Source organism: Suncus etruscus, chromosome 16, assembly GCF_024139225.1.
Source record: "Suncus etruscus isolate mSunEtr1 chromosome 16, mSunEtr1.pri.cur, whole genome shotgun sequence".
Taxonomy (NCBI): Eukaryota; Metazoa; Chordata; class Mammalia; order Eulipotyphla; family Soricidae; genus Suncus; species Suncus etruscus.
The window spans coordinates 85,599,316-85,625,788 of NC_064863.1; the positions used below are offsets into that span (position 1 = coordinate 85,599,316).

Consider the following 26,473-nt stretch of genomic DNA (forward strand, 5'->3'; position numbering starts at 1 on the left):
GGGACTACACAATCTGTTCTGGGTTGTGTTAGGGTGGCCTAATCGAATACCCAGCTTGCCACTCTCCCTTGGCAAATACTCAGATTGCACTACTGTGGAGGCTGTGGCCTGGGGGTGTAGGGGCAACTGATAAGTAAGCTTAGGGTACCCCATGCCAGAGCCCAGAATTGCGTTGTGTTGTTGATCCTCAGTCACCCCAGGCAGCTTTGTGCTTGTGAACATGTGCAGTTATCCTTGCTCTGCCCTCCAGCATAAGTTAGAAGCTGTGATGAGGCTGCAGTTGGGGCCAGATTGAGCTGATGTGGTCATCATGGTAGCAAGGTGGTTTTGAGCAGGGTCCCAGCTACTTCCTCCACCTTCTGTATCAGGTAGTAGGCATGACAGCAACAACCATCAGCCCCTTCAATTTCCCTGAAGCCTTGGCCCTCCCTCTAGGCAGGCACTTATCGGTGAACAGGGCCCATTACACAACAGGTCTTGCTCCTGTCGTGATGCGCAGTTTAGATGTGGCCTGAGTGCCACTGGCTCTCTGTGGTGCCAAAGCTACACTTCCTATAGTACCTGTTTGCAAATGTGCCCAGGAGGGGGCAGTATGATTCCAGCCCTGGGAGAGCCCTCCACTTCTACCCTCCATAGATGATGTGGCCCTCCTCCCTAAGGCCTATCTTGCCATTGGGTCAGGCCAGATGCAGCTTTGCCTTGCCTCTTTTTTTTTGGGGGGGGAGTTCACACCCGGCAGTGCTCAGGAGTTATTCCTGGCTCTATGCTCAGAAATTGCTCCTGGCAGACTCGGGGGACCATATGGGACGCTGGGATTTGAACCACCATCCTTCTGCGCCTAAGGCAAATGTCTTACCGCTGTGCTCTCTCTCCAGCCCCTGCCTTGCCTTTTCTGCTTTGCCTCACTTGACAAATGCCCATGAGCCACATGGCATTCACCTTCTGTCCTTGATGCATATCCACTCCATGTGAACGAACCATAAGCAGGTAGCCCATGTTCTCCTATGGACATGGAGTGGTTCTGCTTCTCTGACAAAGTTGCTGAGAGCATTGGTGCAGTGACTCAGGCTGTTTTCAGTTATCTGAGGACATGGCTGGAGATGGAATTACAGAGTAACTTACGGATATCCCCACTGCTGGGCTCTGGGGGCTCCAGTCAGACCTGTTCAACACTATTTCTGAAGGAGTCACATGCCAAACACCTTGTATGGTGATCAGGGCTCTGGAGATGCTGGTGATCCATTGTGCATCCCTCAACATGCCTACTGGTGCCTGAATATCTGGCTGTAGGACCATCACACTAACCATGTCATATCAGCAGGTGCTGTGTTAGGGAACCAGTGTCTTCCCAACATGGCTAGAGCCTCCTGTGTTCTGCCATGGGTTCACAGTACTGTGCCTTTTTGGGGGGCGCTCAGGGGTTAGTCCTGGCTATGCGCTCAGAAATTGCTCCTGGATTGGGGGGCCATATGGGACACCAGGGATCGAACCCAGGTCTGTCCTGAGTTGGCCATGTGCAAGGCAAACGTCCTACCTCTGCGCTATCACTCCAGCCCCAGTACTGTGCTCTTATAGTCTCTAGGTTCAGCTTAAGCAGTATCCTGAGGTCTATGGAACCACTAGGTCAGAGGAGCCCCCCCTGCTTATTTAAAAGCATTTTTTTTTTTTTTTTTGGTTTTTGGGCCATACCCGGCGGTGCTCAGGGGTGACTCCTGGCTGTCTGCTCAGAAATAGCTCCTGGCAGGCACGGGGGACCATATGGGACACCGGGATTTGAACCAACCACCTTTGGTCCTGGATCGGCTGCTTGCAAGGCAAACGCCGCTGTGCTATCTCTAAGGGCCCCTAAAAGCATTTTTTTTTAAATTTTGTACCACACGAGGCAGATTTGGAGGACCACATGGGGTGCCAGGAATCAAACCCTGGTAGGCCAAGTGTAAGACCTTACCATATATTCTCTCTGGCCCTATTGTTCTTCTTTCTTGTGGTTTGGATTGAGCCAAAGGGGCTCACACGTAGAAGTTAGGTACTCTAGTGCCGAGTCACAACCTGAAACGATCACTTGTTCTGAAGTCTGTTATCCCCATGGAGTATGCTGGCCTTCTGTCCCCATAACACTCCTGTGTGTCTGGCCTTAGGTGTGGTAGTCTGCCAACGTGCTCCTCTCTTAGGTTTGACAGTCTATCGGGATATTCTTCTGTGGCTGGTCTTAGTTCTGTCAGGACACTCCTATGTGCCTGGCCATGGATTTTGTGTCTAACTGGAAGCTCCTGTGTGACTGATCTTAGGTCCGATGGCTATCAAGACACTCCTCTGTAACTGGTCTTAAGTCTGTCATGCCAGGACACTCCTATGTGATTGGCCTGAGCACAGCCAAGTGTTGTCCCAAACAAAATCATTCAATATTCAGGGCAAAGCCAAACTGGGAGGTGGCTTAAAGGCTTGTAGTGCGCACTTGATATATGTGGACCTTAAGGTTGATTGTTGGCACCATTGCCCTCTCAACAACACTGGGTACAGCCCTAGTTTTCATTTGTTTTGGGGCCATACCCAGTACTCAGGGTTTATTCCAGGATCTTTTCTTAGCAATACATATATATTGGTTTTGGGGCCACACCAGGTGACGCTCAGGTTACTTCTGGCTATGTGCTCAGAAATTGCTCCTGACCGTATGGGACATTGAGGATTGAGCCGAGGTCCATCCCTGGGTCGGCTGCGTGCAAGGCAAATGCCCTACCTGGTCCCCAAAGTTCCTCTTTAATTCTAGGGGCTTTGAAGTAAAATGGAAGCATACATGTGCTTGTGACACCAAGAAAAGACAATTTTGTGGGCCACACCCATTTGATACTCGGGTTACTCCTGGCTATGAGCTCAGAAATCACTCCTGACTTGGAGGGACCAGATAGGATGACGGGGGACCATCCTAGGTTAGTGCTTGCTTGCAAGGCAGACGCCTTACCTCTAGCACCACTGCTCTGGCCCCAAGGAAAGACAATATATATTTTTTATTTATAAAATGTGTGAATGGGCAAATAGGGCAAAGGCTACTGAATTAATAATAATTAAAATCACAGAATAAAACTTTATTAATATCTTTATTTAAACACCTTGATTACAAATATAATTGTACTTGGGTTTCAGTCATGTAAAGAATACCCTCCTTCACTAGTGCAACATTCCCATCATCAATGTCCCAAATTTCTTGCCTTTTTATTTTGTTTTGTCTTGGGGTCACACCCAGATGCGCTCAGAGGTTATTTCTGGCTCTGTGCTCAGAGATCGCTCCTGGCAGGCGTGGGGACCACATGGGATGCCTGGGATTCGAACCACCAGCCGCTCGCTCTGTGTTGGCCACTTTACTGCTGTGCTATTGCTGCGGTCCCGCTTTTTCTTTTTTGAATCCTGTGCCTTTCCTTGCCCTTATGTACTAGCCAGAATGGATGCAGTGAGAAGGGATGTTTTGGTTTTATCCCTGTTGTCCTGTAAGCCAGGGTTGTTTCTGAAGGTTCACAGGGATGCTCTTTCTAGGAATGGTGAATGGAGACTCTGGATTTGGTCCAAATTCTTTTCTTCAATGATTGGAATCACCGCGTAACGTTTTCCCTTTGGCTGTCGATGTGCAGCATTACACTGATTGATTTTGAATTAACCTTTGCAATCCTGAAATCAATTCCTTGGTTCTGGTGTGCTAAACAAGTTGTCCATACAAACCGTTATTCTGTTGTCTGTAAGTTTGCACTGATAGTTCCTGTCAGTCCAGATGTTTTCTTGACCAGTTTTCTCTTATTTCAAAGAACCATTCACTGCTTTTTGTTTTCTATGATTCGGGTTTGTTTGTTTTTTTTGTCCCCCTCTTCTGCCTTTGTTTGTTTTGCATCAGACCCGGTGACTGGCAGGCTTGGGGGGCCCTAGGGGATATCGGGGTCCATCCCGGGTTGGGTTGGATGCGTGTGCTATTGCTTGGGCCCCAACCTTTCCAGTTTCGTTCTAGCTTCTAAATTAATCACTGGTTTGGACCCTTCCCTTTTATTTTTCTTGTTGTTGTTTCTGGGTCACACCTGGCAGCATTCAGGGGTCACTAACTCCCGGCTCCACGCTCAGAAATCGCTCCTGACAGGCTCGGGGGACCCTATGGGAAGCCGGGATTCGAACCTCCGTCCTTCTGCAAGCGAGGCCACCGCTCTACCGCCATGCTCTCTCTCCATCCCTCCTTCCCTTTTTCTAATAGAAACAGCGCATTCTTTTGGTTTCCATGCAACATGCCATTTCCTTTGGACGGGAGAAAACCCGCTCCCGAAGAGCGCTCGCCTCAGCCCGCTTAGCTCCTCCGGCCCCGTCCCCAGTGGGCCGGGCCCCAGGCTGAGAGGCGAGCGCGACGCCGCTTCCGCCGGAAGGGGCGGGGCCATCACGGGGCCAGCCAATGGGCGAATACGGCGGGTCACGTGATGAGACACGCCCTGCCGGAAGCTGGAGGACCTGGCCTCGCGCTGGGGCGGGTCGCGGGCGCCTCCGGGTCCCCGCGTCGCTCGGGCCTCGCGCTCCTCGCCATGTCCCGTCCGGGCCGGGGTCGGGGCCGGGGCCGGGAAGCAGCGGCCGTGGGCGGGCCCGAGGCCGAGGCCCCGAGGCTGCCCGAGCTGGTGGAGGAGCTCACGACCGCGGGGGAGCCGCAGCTGGACGCGGGCAAGATGAAGGCGCTGAAGAAACTCTGCAAGTACGCGCAGGAGCCGGAGTCGGGCTCCCTGGGCCTCCCGCGGGGTCCTGTCAGTCAGGTGGACGCCTGCCTGCCCGTGGGCCTGGGGCTGTCCCTGCGCCAGGTGCAGGCGTGCTCATGGGTGTGTGTCCGTCCCACTTGTGCTCGTGACATGCACCTGTGCCTATGTGTGCCTGAGAGGTGGTGTCTTCATGCCATCCTGTGCGCGTCTTGGAAATGGGTTTTTGCAAGGAAGGGTGCAGCTCTGCATTCGGGCATCATTCCTGGCAGCCTCTAGGGACCGTAGGGGGGTGCTGGGGATATAACCCAGGAAAATACATATGCCAGTGTGCCTATATATAATATATATATATATATATATATATATGTATATATATATATATATATATATATATATATATATATATATATATATATATATATATAGGGCACGAATCTGAGAGTACATGAAGATGTCACTTTTGGGGCTGGCATGATGGCACAACAGGTAGGGTATTTGCACCTGGCCGATCCGGGGATCAAACCCGTATGGTCCCTGCCAGGAGTGATTCCTGGGTGCAGAGCCAGGAATAACACCTGAGTACTGCCCACTGCGGCCTAAAAAAACAAAAATAAGGGCCGGAGCGGTGGTGCTACAGGTAAGGCTTTGCAAGCGCTAGCCTAGGATGGACTGCAGTTCTATCCCCTGTCATCCCATATGCTTCCCCACCAAGCCAGGAGCGATTTCTAAGTCTATAGCAGCAGTAACCCCTGAGCATCAAATGGTTGTGGTCCCCCCAGAAAACAAAAACAAAAACCCAAAACTAAATACTTTTTAAAAAGATGTCAGTTCAAAGCAAGAGTATACTTCTGTGTGTCTCTTCACACACATAAGTGTGACCATGTGTATGATTGGGTCCAAGAGGGGAAGGTGCATGCGACATGGCATTTCTCTTCCAGAAGGGCTGCAGGCTCTGCACACACTAAGAAGGCTTATTGGGCCTCAACCTGGGTACGCAGTCAGAAGTCAGCGACTGCTTGTGCAGACTAATGGAGCATTTACATTTGGATGAAAACATTTTCGGCTCCAATGAGGTTTCCCTGAAAGCTCAAACTTTTGCATTGCATCTTGGAAGAGATGATGGCAGGGGTAATCAGCCTGGCAGCTTTTAGAAATTACCCAGTCTGTTCCTTTCCTTGGGTAGTGTGATGGCAGTTCCATGGGAGGTGGGGAAGTGAGGCTCTATCAAGAAAACACAAGTGGGTGTGGTTGTCATTGAAAACAAGTTTTGAAATTCAATGTTGAACCTTGCAATTTTTTTTCTATGTCATGGCATCACACCATTTTAGTTTGTTTCGTCTGTTTAAAATTGTGAAAACTTACTGGCTTTTGGATCTGGGGGGCAGGGCTGGAATCGCTCTGGCTGTGGAGGGAGTAAGTAAATGCTCTCACCCTGAGTGAATGCCTGCCTTTCATGCGAAGCCCTCAGTAGGCTGGTCCTCATCCCCAGGTCCTCTGTGGAACAGCTGAGCCACGCTTACCACCTGCTGAAGGCCCAGCTGAGCCAAGAGCACGCCCAGGTCCGCCTCTCTGCTTTCCAGGCCATGGAGCAGCTCTTTACCAGGTCGCACCACTTCAGAACACTACTGGTGTCCGACTTCCAGGAGTTCCTGGAGCTCACCTTGGGCACGAACCACACACTGCCTCTGCCACCACCTCGAGAGGTGGCCCAGCGGCTGCGACAGGCAGCCCTGCAGGCTGTCAAAGAGTGGACGGCTCAGTATGGCGCAGCTTACAAGAAGCTGGACTTGGGTTACCACTTCCTGAGGCACAGCAAGCAGGTGAGCTGCTCAACAGTTCAGGGCTAAGGGCATACAACGGGGAGGATAGAGCAAGTGGGGCTGCTCTATGTGTGGCAGAAGCTAAACCCTTGGACCAGTGTCTCTGGTAGTATCCTCTGTAAAATAAAAACCCACAGTTTCCAGGCACTGTGTTTCTAAACCCCACACAGATGGGTCTGAAGAAGCAGGGTAGTGGTGAAGAAATATTATACTAAGCCAGCCAGGAAAGTCAAGGAATCAGTGGCTTCTCCTGGCTTCTTCCTGGTGGTGTCTCTGAGTGCCAAGCCAAAACTCAATTTCTTATTTTTTTTTGGTTTTTGGGTCACACCCAGCAGCGCTCAGGGGTTACTCCTGGCTCTGCACTCAGAAATCGCTCCTGTCAGGCTCAGGGGACCATATGGGATGTCAGGATTCGAACCACCGTCCTTCTGCATGCAAGGCAAACGCTCTACCTCTATGCTATCTCTCCAGCCCCTCAACTTTCTTTTTTATTTTTTTCTTGTTTTTTTTTTTTTTGGGGGGGGGGTCATACCCGGTAGCACTCAGGGGTTACTCCTAGCTCAGCGCTCAGAAATCCTTCCTGGCAGGCTCAAGGAACCAGATGAGATACCAGGAATTGAACCCAGGTCCATCCAAGGTTGGCCACTTGCAAGGCAAATGCCCTGCTGCTGTGCATCTCTTTAGCCTCTCACTTTTTCTTTTTTTGGTGGGTAGGGGGTTTGGGTCACACCCGGCAGCACTCGGGTTACTCCTGGCTCTACGCTCAGAAATTGCTCCTGGCAGACTCTGGGGACCATATGGGATGCCGGGATTCGAACCATCGACCTTCTGCATGCAAGACAAACGCCTTACCTCCATGCTATCTCTCTGGCCCCGGCCTCTCACTTTTTCTTTTTTTTTTTTTTTTTTGGTTTTTGGGCCACACCCGGCATTGCTCAGGGGTTACTCCTGGCTATCTGCTCAGAAATAGCTCCTGGCAGGCACGGGGGACCCTATGGGACAACAAGATTCGAACCAACCACCTTTGGTCCTGGATCGGCTGCTTGCAAGGCAAACGCCGCTGTGCTATCTCTCCGGGCCCTCTCACTTTTCCTTTATTATACCAATATCCATTCACTATGAGGGGGAAGGTTGAGAGTGAGACAAAAGTACCTATCCATTGGGCTTTTACATATCAAAGAGGTTTAAGGAAAGAAGAAGTTGTCTTGGGCTAATAGCTGGGTATCATCCTATACCCTCCATGCCTGCCCATCAGGCAGTGGAAAACATGTTGTGGGTGGCCCCTGTCTGCCCTGGCATTTTGGCTCCACTCTCAGGAAGATGGGCTTCTGGGTCTGACTGTAGCATCCCCTCCCTTAGAATTGCGTCTAGCCCACTGTCCTCCCATCAGGGTCTGTGGGGGCTGGGCATGGAAATGCTTGAGGGGCAAGCATGGTTATATTGTGCCTTCCTGGATCTCTGATACCAGGTGCCTGGCTTGGCCTATTCAGGACTTCTGGGCCACAGGATGCATTACCCATGCTGTGCTCTAGCAGCCAGTCGATATCTGGTTTCTTAGGTGGACTTTCAGGATGTAGATATGCGGACTCCAGCAGAACGGCGGCGGGACGAAGAGAGGCAGAGGCACTTGGACCGAATCTACCAGGACCGTACCCAGCAGGCTGCAGGCCACATGGAGGGTGAGCCTCAGGACACCTTTGCTCCCCCCACTCCCAACCCTGGAATCCCCCCAAGCCTGTAGGTTCATTGGCCCAGGGCCTCACAAGCATGACACGGCTCTCCTAGAAATGTCTGTGGAGATCCAGCGCTGTCTCACAGAACTGGAAAACTGCTTTGAGCTGCTGCTGCCCTTTGACCTCACTGAGGCTTCAGGTGTAGCATCGAACACTATAGAGCACCAGGGGGAGGAGGAGCAGCCATGCTGCAGCAAGAGCCTGCCAGAAATGAAGCCCCCTGCAGCCACCCCTCGGGCCTCCTCCGAGGACGAAGATAGTGACCAGGATGAGTTTGTGCGGTGCCACGGACTGGGCTCCCACAAGTACACACTGCAGGTGGACCTGTCCACAGGTGAGGCCGCTTCACCTTTCCTGACCCCTGTTCAGTGTTTGACAGCAGGGCCAGGCCAGAAGTCCCTTAGAGTCAGTGCCCCCTTGTGTTTGGAAGCAAGGTGTGCTGGAGGCAGCCATGCAGGGAAGGAACTTGTGGAGCACGAGCTCCCCACACTTGGTTCACACTGTCCTGGCTTTTAGTCTGGCTCCCCAATGCTCTCTCCATGTGCTGTGGGTGGGATTGGGGCCCCTGAATACCAGATGTCAACTTGCAGGGCTGAGCTGGGGTGCAGATGTGGCCACTTCCCAAGAGCAGTAGGTGGAAGGTCCAGGCCTGTCCTTGTGAGGTGGTCCTTGGAGTCGGGCCCTCTGAGGGCTTGAAGGAACACACGATGCAGGGACCTCAGAATCAGGCTCAAGGCCCATAGTGATGACTGGGCAGGGAGGGCAGATGTGGGCATCTTGGTCCATGATGCTTGCCTCAGTGACTGGCATTTGTTCCAGATGTCCTGAAGTTACAGGAGGACGAGGACAACAGTGCTGTCATATACTCTGCAAGGGATGCGCTCAAGCTGATCCGCAATACATTCCTGCCAGCTGTGTGCTCTTGGGTCCAGGTCAGGTAGCGTGAGCATAGTGGTCATTCCATGGGTTGCCCACGGGGTGGCATGGCCTGTTGCAGCATGTACCTCTGTCTCCGTACAGCTCTTCACCCGGGCGGGGGTCCAGGGCGGACTCCTGCAGAAGGCCATCAGCCTGAAGGTGGAGTTGGAGACAGCCCTGCAGAGGGGAAGGGTTCTGGCCATTGAACCCCAGGGACTACCCCAGGTGAGTGTCGCAGGGGCCCATGGGCTCTGGAGTATTCTGCCCTTTTTTATGGTTTGATTTTTGGGCTACGCCCAGCGGTACTCAGGGGTTACTTAGGGCTCTGCGATCAGAAATCACTCCTGGCAGGCTCTAGGGACCATAAGGGATACCAGAGATTGAGCCTGGTCCATCCTGGGTTAGCTGTGTGCAAGGCAAATAAAAGCCCTACTGCTGTGCTATCGCACCAGCCCCTGCTTTCTTTCTCTCTTTCCAGGGTTTCCCAGCTAGGTCCAGAACTGGGAGGGGGGTGGAAGGGAGGTGCACGATGACCCTGCTGGGGTCAGTGAGTAGGGTTAGGGGTAACTTCTAGTTGAAGAGGAGACCAGGGCCCCTTTAGGCAGCAGTGGGCCCAGATGTCCCGATGAGCAGGACCCAGTCATGCAGCTTCTGATGCTTCAGAATGTGGAGTGGCAGCTTCCAGTGAGTTCAGAGCACCTCAAGGAAGTTTCAGACACTGCCCTGACCTGAGCCAGGTACACAGGGTTGAACTTGGGTCTGAGACCAACCTATGTGAGAATTGCTGTCTGTCTGACCATTGTCTTTCTATTCCTCCATCATACCTGCATGCAACCAAAAGCTTTAAAGGGGCTATACATTTTTTTTTGGTTTTTGGGCCACACCCGGTGACACTCAGGGGTTACTCTTGGCTATGCGCTCAGAAATTGCCCCTGGCTTGGGGGACCATTTGGGACGCTGGGGGATTGAACCGCGGTTCATCCGTCCTAGACTAATGCGTGCAAGGCAGATGCCTTACACCCTGTGTCACCGCTCCAGCTCCATGTTCATATTTCATTCTGGGTTCATTTGTTCTAGGCTAAGAGCAGGGGAGCTATTCCCAGCTGCCCCGAGTGATCCCCAGCAGTGCCTGGGACAGATCTAAGGGTCCTTTGGTTTTATTTTTTGTTTTATTTTGTTGTTTTTTGGGGGGCCAGCATAGCTCAGGGGTTACTCTTGACTCTGCACTCAAGAATTAATCCTAGTGTTGCTCCCGGTACTCTGTGGGATGCCCCCTGGCCATGTGCAAAGGAAGCTCCCTATCTGCTGTACTGTTGTTCTGTCCCCAGGCCCTGTGGAGCCTGTGGATTTTAAGGGGTTCTGGTCTTCTGAGATTGGCCCTTTTCCCCAGAGGCCATGGGGAAATGTCCTTTGCTGACAGAAGAGCCCAGAGATGTCCCACTGGTGTCCCTGCCCCACTGAGCTGCATTGTGGCTGTGCAACCCACAGGACCAGCAGAGGGCAGCCTTGTCTTTTCCCACCAACCCCTTAGTGAGAAGACTTCCCAGATTGAGGACTGAATAAGCTCCCTGGGCTGTGCTTCAATGTTGCCTGCAGGCCAATGAATGTGCAGCCCATATCCAGGGATAAGGCCCCTCCTGCCCAGCTTCCAGCTTCTCTTTGCTCCAAGGGGAGTATGACTGGGTGCCTGTAACCCTCTTAGGAAAGCTCCTTTCCAGAGCTGTGTGTCAGGGGCAGCTGGGACTGGGAGGGCTGGGAGCTGCTTCAGTGCAGTCTAAGTCCATCAGACCGGGATTGCCTGTGCAAGCTTTTTGGGTCAGCAGTGGTGTGACCCTGATAGGACGCCAGACCAGAGCTGGACACCAAACCTTCTAGATGGCTCTCTGGTCCCTTGCCCTGCAGCACAGCCTCCCCAGGGCCACTGTCTGAGCACATCTCTGCTACCTACTTGCTCTGAGTGGCTTCTGTGGGTGGTTGGGTTGCCTAGGCCCCAGGCACAAACTTGTTGCAGGGCTGGGCTGTTGACATGGGAGGAGTGGGGTGGGGGTGACGCCTGCCCTGGATGGATCCTCCCACCCAGTGCTTGTGCTGTGACAGGGCTGGCCTGTGCTAGGTGGGCTTGGTGGGGCAAAAGGCAAAGTGGGATGAGGAGGCCAGCACAGACTTGGGGCTGCAGGGGAAGCAGGGGCTGAGCTGGGGCTGTGAAGAAGGGAAGGCAGCTCTCCTGTCAGTGCTTTCCCACACCGAGTCCACAGAGCTGCAGCAATCCTTGGAGACTGCTACCTTGGAGCCCTGCTCTGCTCTCGCTGGCTGGCTCACTCGCTCACGGAGATGAAGCGATTGGGGCTCCAGCTCAGGTGAATACCACTTCCCAGAATAGACAGGACTGGGGGTGGGGACCAGGTAGTCAGGTCTCTCTGTGGAAGGGTAAAAGGACACGCTTCCTTGGTCTCAGCGTCTTCCTTGCTCGTTGCTGTGGCTGGAGCGCATCACCCTTGGGGGCAGGGCGGAGGGGATGGGATGGGGGGCTGGAGCCGCTTGGACACCTTGCCCGGCTCATGCCGCTGGGACTTGCTTTTCTGCTCTGTCGCTCCATCTTCCTCCAGGCTCACTTGCCGCTTCCCTTCTGACCTAGATATTCTGTCTTTAAAAAATATTCCAGCCGGTTTAAATATGTTTAAGTATTTGTTTTATAGAGTGTCTCTGTCTCGGCTCTGTTTGGGAGCAGGCAGGGATAAATCTTAACTCGATCGATACAGAGCATCATTTGGTAGATTTAGTTTCCAGCCAGGCTGTTACAGGAGAGGTGTAATAACCCGTGGCTGCTACATTCTTTAAGTGGATCAAAATCCTTGGAAAACTTTTAAATTGTTCACCATTTAATTATGTGGCGAAGATCACCAATTATCTAGCGTTGTATAATTAAGAAAATATTAATTTCCGCCAGCCAGGAATTTGGAGAAAATCATATTCAGCATCAGTCTGTTGAAGCCCTCTGAGTGCTGTGGCTTTGATGGTGATTGGCTTGGATGTTTAAATGACCACAGGCCCCATGAATGTTTTCATCCCCTGGGGCATATCAGGACTGGCTTATTATGACAACTGGTGGGTCTTCTGACACCCCGGGCTAGCTGGGTGCTGAGAGGATAGAGCAAGGCCCCTGGGATGAAATGTTGGCCATCAGGTGCCCAGAGGAGCCCGGGAAACTAAATCAGCCAAGGAGGGACCTTGTGTTCGGGGCCAGTAAACAACTCTCCATCATGCTGAAGGCCATTGTGGCTCTCAGAGCTGGAGGAGGGGCCACTGTGCCGGCTCACCCTTCTGCCTGTGGCGGCTCGTCCTTGGGTCCTCCTGCCCTCTCCCCAGCCTCTCTGCCCTAAATGCACAACTCATTGTTAAGGTTAGAGCAATGGTTTCCACTGTTTGACACATGAGGGTTGCACTGGAACTCTTGATGCACAGATCAGGGTCTGAGCCATGACCCTGCCAAGGGGACCCTGCCAGTCCATGGCCACCCCTGCTGCCCTTTCGACATCTGGGCCAGGAGCAAAGAGGGCCCTCCCTGCGGACCTGAGAGAAACTACAAACAGTCTGTGTGTGCTTGTGCGCACTCTTGAGTGTGAGTGCAAATGTGTGTGTGTGTATGAGTGTGAGTGTGTGCATGCAGCCTGGCAGAGCATGCACAACCTCTCGTGAGGGCCAGGACTGTCACACACCAGCCATTTACCCGTCCACCTGGCCTGACCAGTATAGGACTGCGCCTGCCGCCCTTGGTAGGAGATGCAGCCCTGAACCTCCCTGGTCCCATCAGCTTGGCTAGGCAGGAACTTGGTTGTCTTGGGTGTTGGATGTTCCTCTCCTCTGTCCACATGTCTGTGGTCCTCTGCAGGGGTGCCCCTGGCAGCCAGAGATGCTGTGAGATACTGGCCTGGGGGGCAATTTGCACGGCCTTCCAGGGAGGGCATTAGCATATAAATAGCAGATGCAATGAGGGCCTCACAGCTGAGCACGTTTAATTTTTAGTTTATAAGAGAGAATGGGGTTTTAAATGCATAGCCATCAAGCCTCTGAGAGACAAATGCAGCTCGCGGCTCACTTGTCTGACGAGGCCTTACATCATTTTTTTTTTCTTTTCAAAAAAAGGGAAACAGACACAGATAAAACTGAACAAAAGTGATTTCTTGGGTGAAAAGTAATTGAGATTGTGCACCCAGTTAATTAGATGGTACAAAATTTATTTAACGGTTTCTGCTGTATCTCGGTGCTGCCTTCGGCCTGTGCTCTAAGCGAGGTCGCTCTCCTGTCCTCGAATAATTAGTAACTCGCTCCCGACTTCTGTAAACGATGGGGGTGTATATTTTAGCCGTTTTATTGCTTGTTTAATTATTATGGCCGAGGCTCATTTTTCTAAATCCTTTTAACTGGGTGAGAATCAATTTGTAGAAAGCTAGCAGAAGTTGGTCCTGAGTCTTCCTGCACCTCCCCACGCCTGTGCGTCCCTGTGGAACTGGCCTCTGGAAGCTTTCATTTGGAAGATGGACCTGATGGACCTAAGACACATTGTCCAGACAGGATGTTCTTCAGCTGTCCTGGGCTTGCCATGGTGACTCTTTCTGATTCTTCAGGGCTGCCCAGCCTCTCACCCACCCTGCTTACACTGTGGTGGTGTCACCTGTGACCTTTGAATTAAGAGGTAGCTGTCCCCTCCCTGGGCGTCATGTGGCTCTAAGGGCACTTTCTGTCAGGCCCATTCAGGTCAGTCCTAAAGTGGCCTGTCTACCTCCTCATTGTACTGGTCACCACCCCGGTGTCCAGACTTCCCCCTTGGATACCAGCCAACCAGCAAGGTCTTTTTCTGGCTCACCAGCTTCTTTTTTTTCTTTTCTTTTTAAAATTTTTTCTTTCTTTTTCCCTTATGCTTCTGAGAGAGCTAAGGGTGCAGAGGACCTGGCCTGCTGCAGGTCCTCCGAGAACACATTTGGTGCAGGGTCCTTGGGTGTGTCCCCTGAGGCTAAAGCCACAAGACATCTGTACTGAGGCAGCAACAAAGACTCTGGGAAGGACTGGGGCTCGGGAGCAGGGCGGCATGAACCCTCTAGGGGCCGGTGAGAGTTTCTGCACGGTCCCTCGTGAAGTTGGGGTACACAGGAAGTGCAGTATTTTGTGAAAATGACCCCATATTTAAAGCTGGCATTGCGTGTTCTGCATTGTAGCACCCAATCCCCTTCCACCTTTCAGGAAATTAAAACACATAAATTCTGTTTAGTGTTGGATACGCACGGTGCCAGCGAGGCCTGTGCTGCCCGAAACCTTGGGTGCTTTCCACCTTTCATAAATTCCTGGGGAGATTCTACACAAAAATAATTTTCAGGTCTGTGGCTCATTGTTATTCAAACGTGATTGATGGTCGTCATTTGCGCAGCCCAGGAGTTAAGTGCCCCTGTCATTTCCGAAGAGCATAATTGGGACGTTTCACAGGTCAGTGGTGGAGGCAGACTTCCCTTTTGATCAGTGTTAGCACTGATAACAAAAATTACCGTTTCCCATGATTAATGCCCCTTGCTTCCCAGATGTACAGTGAGCCAGGGCCCAAACAAAGTGCATTTGCATCTGATTATGCCTCTGTGGGCTCTGAGGGCGCCGGGCTCAGGTAGACTGAGGTGAGTGAGCAGGAGAGTGATAGTGGGTGGTTTCCTTGTGCCTGGTCGCCTTGTTGAGGGACTCGGGCTTTTAGGCTCTTCTTCCTGGAATCCTTGCTGCTGTAGTGGGTGGTGTGTGTGTGTGGGGGGGGTGAGTTCTTTTTTCGGTTTTTGGGTCACACCCAGCGGCGCTCAGAAATCGCTCCTGGCAGGCTCTGGGGATTGAACACGGGTCTGTCCCAGGTCAGCTGCGTGCAAGGCAAACGCCCTACCACTGTGCTATCTCTCCAGTCCCATGAGTGGGGGTTTCTGAGGAGGTATGTGTGAGGATGTGAGGGGGTGAGAGGGGGCCAGAGAGATAGCATGGAGGTAAGGTGAGGGGGTGAGGTTATTTAAGTGTGTGTGTGTGTGTGTGTGTGTGTGTGTGTGTGTGTGTGTGTGCGCACGCGCGCGCTCGCGCTCGAGGGGGCACGTGTGAAGATGTGAGGGGGGTAAAAGTATATGTGAGTGTAGGAGGTATCTGGGGGGGTTACATGTGGATACAGGTGAGGATGTATGTCACATATACGCATGTGTCTGACATACCACATGTGGCACCAGCATTTGTGTGCAATTTCTAGTTCATGTGCAAATTCTCTGTGGGGAGGGGTCCCCTCTGACATGCTGGAAGCCCCTCAACCCCTCACTGGAAGAAGGTAGCCTCCTCCAATGTCTGTAACTGTCACCTGGAAGTACTGGTCCCAGGGGTGCCAGGCCACATGGTTGCAATTTAGCCATTGGGCTGTGAACAACACCATGCATGAGGTGATAGCTAGGTTTCTAGGTTTCTAGGCCCTTATGCCTCGGTATATGGTGCGGGGCCACATCAGGCAGAGCTATATGGAATATGAGTGCCGGAGGCTGGGGCCTTCTCCCAGGTCTGGGTTCCCTCTCAGAACACTGGGGTGTTTCCACAGATGGCTGCCACGGGGGACACAGACGAAGAGGAGGACTTTGTAGATGTCCCAGAGAAGGAGGGATACGAGGCACACATCCCTGAGCATCTGCGGCAAGAATACGGTGAATGGCACGGATGGTCCTGAGGAAGGAGCAGAGAGCCCAGGTGCTGTCTGCACCCTGTTGGGCTGCCAGGGCTCCTCCATTGCCCCTGGCCCCTGCAGAGCCCAGTCCTTTTGGGGAAGATGCCATACATGGCCCAGGAGAGTATGGGAAAGGGAGGGAGAGAGAATAGCCACCCCTTTCTATGCCAGTACATGTTGGTTTCGATTGAGTGTGAAAAGACATGTGGGCCAGGGGGAAGTGGAGTGTGAAGGAAATGGAGTGGGGTGGGGGGGGTCTATTCTTTTCTGTATCTCAGCCCTGGGTCCACTGTCAAGCTGGGACAGCAGGGTTCTCCTAGCCGCCACACCCCCTTGGCCACATCCTATTCTGTACGAAAGCCTCCAACCTCCCTGCTTCCTGCACATGGCCCTCACCCCCTGGAATTTATGTGCCCTCTGTCTTCGCCTGCCCTTAAGGGTGATACCTTGGGAAACCACATGAGACCTGGGAACCCTGTCCTGATCTGGGGGTGGTGAAAGGTGGTGCCTGGGTTAGGTGATAATGCCCTGTCCAATCTGTCATGGGTTGGCCTGTCTGAAGTTAAAGGGCCTGCATAGTCAGTTAGTGCCCCTCATTGTCTTCACTGGAAGCTTCTTTATGAGGTCTCTAACCCGATCCATTCTGCAAATGGGGTCAGGTGCTCGTGTTGCAGGATTAAGTCATCCCTCTTATTGGCCCCTTGCCCCACATGAGGGCCACAGGGTGCTCACCCTTGTGGGATTGTCATGGGAAGTAGATAAGCTGGAGGGCATTGGGCATACCCCTGAGGTGTGTGGCTGGATACCCTGCCTGCCAGCACCTTTCTCAGTGCCTGTAGGGACCCACCAGGTGTGCTGGGCTAGGATGCAAGTCTTCCTCTCTGCTTCGAATTTTCAGAGGGGCTTTTATCTTTTCCTTAATCCTACCACTTCTGTCAGGACATAATCTCTTTCTCAAATTTACATTTTAATTACAAAGCCAGCTGAACGAGGGAAAATCAATAGTGTCAGCCTGGCAGTCTAACTCTGCCTGTGCTTCCTGCCATTGATCTCAGCCTGACTGAGCATGGTGGTCTGGGCCCCTCGGCAAGAGGAGCCATGGGTGGGTGCCAGGCTTCCCCACGTACCTCGTTCTTCCCGGTCCAGTATGTTCAGGGTTTCTGTAGTCATGGATAGATGCTGTTGTGCCCAGAGCAGGAGTGTCCTTGGCCACATAGCCATCTCTAGAGGTCAGGAGGACAGCTTTTGCTGTCCATGTGGATCTCACCTGGTCCGCTTCTCAGCACTGCCTGCTACTATGGGGCTGGTTGTATGTGGGAGTGACCACAGATGGGTGTGTATGCGTGTTGGGTTTGCTGCATACACACATGTATGTGTGTATACATGTGTGTGCTCAGCTCTACATGTGGGTCTGACCACAGTAGAGTCAACTGAGCATGGTATTTGTGTGTGGGTCTAACTACGTGTGCGTGCATGTTGGGCCACCTGCACTCTGTGTTATGTGTATGCATGTTGGGCCAGCTCTACACCATGTGTATGTTTATGGGTCGGTTGTACATTTGTATGTGTGCATGTGAGGTCGACTGCACATTGTGTGCATGTGGGTCTGACCATATGTGCATGTGAAGTCAGCTGTGCATTATGTTTGTACAAGTCTGACCACATATGTAGGTGGGGGTGGATCAGCTGTGCTCCACGTGTGTGTGTGTGTGTGTGTGTGTGTGTGTGTCTGTCTGTCTGTCTGTCTGGCTATGCATATGTAATGTGTAGGGATCTGAGCATATGTGTGCATTGCTCATGTTGCTGATCACATGTGTATGGGGCAAACACTGTCAAGCTCTGGGTCATCGCTGTCCCTTCTTGGTGGGTTCCTAGTGGTTCCCTGAGCTAACCTGTGACTGGTTCCAATAGTGCAAAGCAGAGGAATATGACTTCAAAACAAGTCATTGCTGATTTGCAAGCTGTAGTTAGGTTAGCATGTTAGCCCACTCTGGACCAAGTATGTGCCAAGGCAGTTCCATTCATTCCTAGACAATCTCCAATTTCCCTAGGCTAATCTGCCTTTATGGTCTCCCTGTCACATTAGGGTAATCCAAGTTTGGCCGATTAAAGATGTGAAAGTCAGGTCAACATGATGAGCTGGAAAGTGGCCTTGGGCCTTTCATCATCTGTAGGAGTGTCCTGGTAGGAGGGGGTCTGTCCCATTCTTCGGGGTTGGGGCCTGCACCACCAGCTGTGCCCTTCCCCTCCATGGTGGCGTGCATTCAGGACTATAAGTGTCTCTTTTCTGGCCGTCTCTAGCTCCCCATCCTCTGTAGGTTCTTTCCTTGCTGTGGAGTGAGCCTGCTCCTAGGTGCAGGGGATTCACACAGATGTACCCGCAATGGACACCTGACAGGGCAATCCCGTAGGACCTCCCGAGGCATGCAGTCTCTGTCTCCAGCCCCACGCTGTCCCTTTCTTCAGTCCCACACTGTCCCTCTCCCACCGTCACTAGGATACAGGCATCTCTTGTGCTTCTCTCAGCTACTGGCCCTTGTGCCTCTTCTCAATCTGCTCAGCTCTGTGGCAGTGTAATGGTAATGGTCCCATGTTCCTGTTCCTTTTCGGGACAGCAGCTGGGCCGTGGGGATGTCCGAATGCTACCATTGGCCTAGCCCCAACAATTCAGTCTCCTAGGCAGTGAGCAGCCCAGTGTGGCAGCCCTATATCAGAGCTCCTGGGCACCATTAAGGGCTCTATGCAATGGCCACCTTCCGAGGACGTGCTGAAGTACGTGGGCCACTCACTGTCCTGTGGCATGTGGGAGCACCTGGGGCCAGGGCCAGCCACAGCAATCTCATCTCTGTTCCAGGGCTGGAGGAGGAGCCCAGGGCGCAGGGCCCAGCAGCAAGGACAAGAATGAGCAGGGAGGAGGAGTCGTGTGACCCCACCACAGCTGCAGCTCAGCCATATTGTCACCCTCGTCCCCTGCCACCCAGGTGACCTCTACCTCTGCTGAATCTGGCCACATAGGCTTCTCAACCTATCACTGTAGTGTCACTTGCAGGCGCTACTCAGGAGACCTGGGAGAAGGGCTGTGGGGACATCAGCTGGGGGGTTGGGGGGAGCTGGATGGTGGGCAGATGGCTGTGTGGCCAGACTGGAGTGCTCAAATCATCCCCCTATGGGACCTTTAGGACACCACCAGAGTCGGAAGAGTCTAGGAGGCTGGCGGCAGAGCGGGCCCGAGCGCCTGTGGTGCCCTTTGGTGTAGATCTGTGCTACTGGGGACAGGAGCAACCTCCACAGGGAAAGATTCTCAGGTGAGAAGCATGTGCCTGTGGGAACTGGTGGTGCCCCCTAGTTTTGCCCATCATTTTTCTGGGTTCCAGGTAGGGCTCTCTTGCTCTCACACAGTATTATCTGGTAAGTGGGACATCCGGGAGCAGAGTCCTGCTGTTGCTTTCCATATAACCCTGTCTGGCTTCATGAGGCCGATCTGGGGCCCGGCCTAATTCAGAAGAAGCAGCCCTGTGTGCCCCACCTATTGGTGTGACTGTTGGTGCCCTATGACTGTCATAGCTGGCAGGTTCCTAGGACTCAGCCTTAGTGTACAGTCAACCAAGCAGAGTGTCCCAGGCACAGCACTGAGGCTCTGGTCTGTGCTGCAGAGCTGACTCTGAGCACCGCTTCTGGAAGCCCAGTGAAGCAGAGTTGGAGGTGGACAGTGCTGCTGTGACCGAGACACTGCGCACTCGGCGCATCACGTTTGCAGGAACATTTGAGCCAGTGCAGCACCGGTGCCGTGCCCCACGGCCTGACGGCCGGCTGTGTGAGCGCCAGGACAGGCTGAAGGTGAGAGACATGGGGCCTGAGCCTTGCCAGTTTCCTGGGGACCCCCATCCACTGGGGGTGGGGAAGGGCCCTTCCAAGGTCAAGGTGCTCAGGAGGAGGATCTAAGCTGACTCTGCCAGCCACTAGGCCTGGAGGACATAGAGGAAGGTGCAGCCAGCTCCTTGGGGGTAGTTCGCATGAGGCTGCCTTCTGTTTGCTGCAGTGTCCTTTTCATGGGAAGATCATCCCAAGAGACAACACGGGACAGCCCCTCCGTGAGGAGGACAGAGCACGGGAGCAGCAGCAGCGGCTGCAGAAAGAGGCCCAGCGGCCAGGTAGGGCCTGGGCACGTGTGGGTTGACCTGTGTGTGGGCATGTAGTATTCCTCTTCTGTTTACACACAAATAAGCTAGCGGTGGTATGTTGGATGTGCACACGGTGTGCGTATCTTTATGCACAAATGGTCTGGTGCAAGGGCAGGTTCCACATGGCATGCCTACATCGATAAGCATGCATATTGTGTGTGCCTAATGAACAATGGTGTTATGTATACAAGATATATTGCTTATGATGCTTGTGTGTTTGTACCTGGCATGTGTCCATGCCTCCACACACACATGAAACGCCACAGGCATGGACACAGCTCCATGAACATACACCATGTGCATACCATGGTGTGGCAAATGCCTGGGCACATGGTGTGTTGTGTGTATACTTGAGTGTTGCAGGCATACTAGGTGTGCACATGGTGTTTTGTATGTTCACCTGTGATGTGTTTTACATGTGTGAGAGCATGAAAATATGCAGGTATGCATAACCGTGTAGTTTCACGCATCTGTGGAGATGTATGCACTGGATGGGGGGTTCTAGGCACACCTGTGTGATGCTATACACATGCATGTTTGTGCATGGTGTGTTATGTAGCACGCCTTTTTGACAGCGTGTGTACATGTACGTGGCGGCACATGCACATAGTGCTTTGTGAGCATGTATCTCGTGCATTTGCGTGTGCATGTTTATGCAGGAAGTGTCTGCAGAAAGGTGAGTTTCCACTTGAGTCCTGGGTGTCTCCAGAGAGTCTTTGGGTCCGTATCATGTTTCCTTGCCCCAGGCCCCAGCTCCCCCAGAATCACAGGCTCGCACAGCCTGTCTCGGGGTGCCGTAACGTGAAGGTGCCTATGTCTGGACCCGCAGGCCGACAACCTTGGCCTCCTATGGTCTGTGGCCAGAGCTGGAAGTGGGGAGAGACCAGAGGGCCGTCAGGTTGGCAGCCCGGCTCCTCTGGGTCCCAGACAAGGGGGTTTCATCTAAGAACAAGGTCTGACTCGCTGGGATGCCTGTGCTGCTGATTTTCAAGGGAGCCCTTCACTGGCAGTGGCCCCACCTGAGCCGCGGTGGGTGGGGCTCTGCCCCCTGTCGAGCCTGGCGGTGGCCTGGTGATTTGTTAACACACAGGTAGCAGGCAGGGCCAGCTGACCAGTCAGATGTGAAATCGCAGCCTTACTAACTATGTATTGATCCCGCCTTCGCTTGCGGGCAATTTTCTTTTCCCCACCACTCACCTCGGGACAATGCCTGGGGCTCCAGCCCTTCAGCAGGCAGGAAGGCCCCCCCGCCCACGGCTATTGATTTTCTTCAGAGCTTTTAAATTGCTCCTTCATTTTCCTGAGACTCATGGTCCATCTCTCCAGGGCGCCGCATTTTTCCGTTGTGTTTAAACAATCGCTCCATTCACTGAGTTCCTAAACTGTGACGCTTTCTTATTACTGGGAGATAAACTGTTTAGACAGTTTTCCTTAATCTTGGATTAATCGCCCTGTATCTGAACTGTGCAGTCACATCACCCTTCACTCCAGAAAATCACTTGGGGGCCTGTCCCTGGCCTGGCTGCCTTGGGTGCAGTGCCCTTCCCACCAGGCTGACCCCCCAACCTTTCAGAGCCTGACTGGTCCCCTAGGGCTCAGGAGCAGAGGTGGAGCCCGGCAGTGGAGTTATACCTGCACCTTGCCACACTCACAGCTTGTGCCTGAGGCTGCATCCTGCAGTGTCCTGAGCTCTGAAAGGAAGCAGAGCCTGAAACTAGACCCTCTGGACTGACCTCCCATCCCTAAAGATACTTGGGGACGTGTTCTGTGCTTGGCTTTGTCTGTTAGCAGCCCCGGTTGCCTTCCTGCCAACCAACTAGCCAAGGCCGGCTTGGTCCAGGTGGGTAGGGCCCGAGTGCTCCCTCATTAAGGGTCTGTCCACAGACTGGAAGGACCCTGAGTTCCTGCGAGATGTGGAGGCAGCCACAGGGGTTGACCTTGGCTCATTGCGGTGTGGCAAAGGCAAGCGTAAGAAGAGGAAGAAGCACCCAGGCCTGATGGACCTTAAGCAGCAGGCTGACACGCCCCGTGCACGCATCGCCAAGAAAGTGTTCGCCAAGTAAGTGCCTCGGTCTGGGGTCCCAGAGGAGCCTTGGTGGGAGCCCAGAGCCAGTAGCTGACGCCCACAAGATGATTGAGGTGAACGGCCTGGCTGTGGGGCTGTGGGCCAGAGGGAGTGTGGTGGGCAGCACCCACTGGGCAGTGCCAGAGTGGCCAGCCTGCAGTCTCAGCCTGTTCTCCTGGGACTGGCAGGTGACTTCGTTGCCCACCCTGGAGCCAAAGGGGCAGCTCCCAACCACTGGTTTAAAGTGTCCTCTGGGGTCCAGCACCGTGGGGACCACCAGGCAGAGGCACCTGCATTGTTACAGTGACTTCTGGGGCCTGAGACACGCTCTTGGAAGGCGGATTCCTGGACAGTATAGGAAGCCAGGGCCCTACTGCCTGCCCGCTCATGGGCTTTCCCTGCCTTGCTCTCTGCTGGCGAGATGAGTCATCTGGGAGCTGCTGTCAGGGCTCGGGGCACTGTGTCAGCAGAACCACCTGCTGTCCCCACGTCATCTTATCCTGGGAGGGTCTATTATGCGGCCCCTGGGCCCTTAGCTAATCTCATGATTCCCCCTAAAGGGCATCCGTGCAGAGGGTGGCGGCAGCCATGAACCGGATGGATGAGAAGAAGCACGAGAAGTTCGCCAACCAATTTAACTACGCACTGAAGTAGAGGACGCACTGCCCACACTTACTCCCTGAACACCTCTGGGAGGCTACATACAGGGACCCGTAGCTCCAGCCCCATCAAGCAGTTCCCTGTACTATAAAGGGAGTGCTCCAGTGTGTGTGTGTGAGAGAAAGAGAGAGAGAGAACGAGATGGCTGAGTGCTTGCTCGTCCTGATGTCTGTCTTCTCAGTGCTCATCCTAATATACGTGCCCGTTCATTATTCACGAATGCCCATTTGTCCTTAAGATCTGCCCAGGAGTGTTACATGCCTTCCTGGTTTTGCATAAACTCACTTGCTCCACTTCTTCCTCCATTCTCTCTCTGCCTGCTCCACCTCCCTTTCCCCCAGCTTCTCTTCTGTGTCTGATGATGTCGGGGAAGCAGTGTGGCATGGTGGGGTGCCCCACCAGATACAGTGTATTCACAGGTCTGTGTGCAGGCCAGGGGTGGGGCTCTGGCTTCCTCCTTGTCACATAACTGTCCAGTGATGTTTCTGTGTGTGGACACCACACACTTCATTTGACCACTGAATGGAACTGGGCTTCCTCATACACTATGCAATAAATGTTTCTTTGATACTCCAGGTTGAGTGTATGTGTTTGTATATGATTCTGTTTTAGTTTCCAGTTTATACCTTGATCTTTGATAGAGTATTGCTACGGTAGCCCTATTTTTTAACTCGTTGATAAACTACAAGACTCTTCCAAGGAAGCCACACCTCTTGATTTTTTTTTGTGTGTGTGTGTGTGTGTGTGTGTGTGTGTGTGTGTGTGTGTGTGTGTGTGGTTTTTAGGTCACACCCGGCAGTGCTCAGGGGTTACTCCTGGCTCCAGGCTTAGAAATTGTTCCTGGCAGGCACAGGGGACCATATGGGACTCCGCGATTCGAACCGATGACCTTCTGCATAAAAGGCAAACACCTTACCTCCATGCTCTCTCTGGCCCCACCTCTTGATTTTTTGGGGGAGTCCATCCATACCTGGCAATGCTCACGGCTTACTCCTGACTGCACTCTGGAACCATTTCTTGTGGTGCTTAGGGAACCCTATGGGATTCTAGGGATCAAACCCAAGTTAACCACGTGCAAGGCAAGCGCCCTCCCCACTGTCCTATCACTCCATCCCAAAGCCATACTTTGGTTTTTTGGGCTATACATGGTGGTGCTCAGGGATTACTCCTGACTCTGCACTCAGAAATGACTCCTGGCAGGCTTGGGGAACAATATGGGATGCCAGGGATAGAACATAGGTCAGCCTAGCTTTGCAAGGCAAATGCCCTCCCCACTATGCGATCACTGACCCCAAAGCTGTGCTTCTTAGGGCCCTGTCATGAGTGTACAGGGCTCTGGTTTCTCCTGGTTGGCCAACCTCACACTTGCCTGTAGTATTGGCCATTCCATGGTCTTTAGTGCTGTCCATTGCTTGGGGTTTTCTTACTGACCCAGGGTGTTGACATCTTCTCATGTGTTCGTTGGCCATTTGTATGTCTGTTTTTTTTCTTTTGAGATGTACCTGTTCAAATGTTTTGCCTATTTGGGGTTGGGGGAATTTAGGTCACTCCCAGTGGTGATCAGTGGTTATTTCTGGCTCTGCACTTAGAAATTGCCCCTGGCAGGCTCGGGAGACCATGTAGGACGCCGGGAATTGAACCAGGGTCCATCTGGAGTTGACTATGTGCAAGGCAAATGCCTTACCATTGTGCTATCACTCTGGCCCCTGTTTTGCCTTTTTTTTTTGGGGGGTGTTGGGTTTTTGGATCACACCCAACAGCACTCAGGGGTCACTCCCGGCAGGCTTACCATATGGGATGCTGGAATTCGAAACACCGTCTGTCCTGAATCAGCTGTGTGCAAGGCAAATGCCTTACCATTGTGCTATCGCTCTGGCCCCTGTTTTGCCTTTTTTTTTGGGGGGTGTTGGGTTTTTGGATCACACCCAACAGCACTCAGGGGTCACTCCCAGCAGGCTTACCATATGGGATGCTGGAATTCGAAACACCGTCTGTCCTGAATCAGCTGTGTGCAAAGCAAATGCCTCACTGCTGTGCTATCTCTCCGGCCTGTTTTGCATTTTTGTTTTGTTTTGTTTTTGTGTTTGGGTCACACCCGGCAGCACTCAGGAGTTACTCCTGGCTCTACACTCAGAAATTGCTCTTGGCAGGCTCGGGGGACCATATGGGATGCCAGGATTCGAACCACCATCCTTCTGAATGCAAGGCAAATGTCCTACCTCCAAGCTATCTCTCTGGCCCGGCCCCTGTTTTGCGTATTTTTAATTGGTTCAGTCATTTTCAGTTGTAGATAGACTTCACCTATTCTGGACTCCGGGCCCATCTGTGACTGGAATTTTTCCCATTTTATCTTTTCACTTTCAAAGGATATTTATTATCTTTTTTTTTTTTTTTTTTTTTTTTTTTTTTGGTTTTTGGGTCACACCTGGCAGTGTTCAGGGGTTACTCCTGGCTGTCTGCTCAGAAATAGCTCCTGGCAGGCACGGGGGACCCTATGGGACACCGGGATTCGAACCAACCACCTTTGATCCCGGATCGGCTGCTTGCAAGTCTCCGCCCCTGTGCTATCTCTCCGGGCCCAGGATATTATCTTTTGAAACACAGAAGTGTTAATTCTGATGATGCCAGTGTATTTTCCCCCCAGGTGATCACTTCCCAGTGCCTGGTCATGAAAGGAATGTACTTATGTTTTCTTTAAGCTTTAGATTTCCAGCTCTTAGGTTGAAGTCTGATCCATGTTCAGTTTATTTTTGTATGTGGTGAGCTCACCATTCTTTTGTGAGCTCTTATCCAGCTATCTAAGCAGCAACTGTCAAAAAGACAGGTTTTATTTTTTCCGCCATTGAACTTCTTGGCACCTGTATTAATCCTCAGCTGATCATAAATGTAAGCTTGTTTCTGGGTCTGAGCTGCCTCCACTGGTTTATCTAGCTTCACACCATTTTTTTGTTTGTTTGTTTGTTTTGTTTTATTTTTGGGTCACACCCAGCGGCACTCAGAGGTTACTCCTGGCTCTGCACTCAGAAATCGCTCCTGGCAGGCTCTGGGGACCACATGGGATGCCGGGATTCGAACCACCGTCCTTCTGCATGAAAGGCAAATGCACTACCTCCATGCTATCTCTTCAGCCCCCAGGGATAGTGTTTTGATGTAGCTTTATAGTAAGTTTTGAAATGAAAGGTTGGGAGTCTTCCAATCTGGTTCTTTTTTCAAGGCTTTTTTTCTAAAACTTGATTGATTGATTGATTGATTGACCTATCAGTCTTCGGGCTACACCCAGTGGTACTCGGGTTACTCTTGGATTTGCACTCAGAAATCGCCCCTGGCAGGCTGGTGACCATATGGGATGCTGGAATTGAACCAGTCCCACCCGGGTCCCCATATGCATGCAAGGCAAACATCCTACCACTGTGCTATCTCTCTGTCCCCTCAAGGCTTTTGGCTTTTTTTTTTTTTAAAGGGGTAGGGTGTTTGTTTTGGTTTGATCTGGCACCCAATATGGTCTCCTACGTCCCACCAAAGTGATCCCTGAGTAACCCCTGAGCACCAACAAGTGTGTCCCAAAATAGAAAACAAATAAAGCAACAATAACATAGCCTTATTTAAATGTATATTCTTCTAGTTTGAATTTGTGATACCTTTTCATTTGTTGGGTCTTCCATTGAT

The 26,473-nt window shown here is 52.4% G+C and overlaps 1 protein-coding gene across 1 annotated transcript; it reads left to right on the forward strand.

The window, feature by feature from the left end:
• Window positions 1–1,010: 1,010 nt before the first annotated feature.
• Window positions 1,011–22,820, forward strand: UVSSA (UV stimulated scaffold protein A). The gene is made up of 14 exons (XM_049789896.1): window positions 1,011–1,058; window positions 4,344–4,711; window positions 6,202–6,532; window positions 8,091–8,211; window positions 8,318–8,599; window positions 9,085–9,197; window positions 9,286–9,408; window positions 15,779–15,881; window positions 18,756–18,882; window positions 19,081–19,206; window positions 19,555–19,738; window positions 19,941–20,052; window positions 21,967–22,141; window positions 22,708–22,820. The coding sequence occupies exons 1-14, from the start codon at window positions 1,011–1,013 to the stop codon at window positions 22,799–22,801; spliced, it is 2,307 nt and encodes a 768-aa protein (XP_049645853.1). The 3' UTR covers window positions 22,802–22,820.
• Window positions 22,821–26,473: the final 3,653 nt, after the last annotated feature.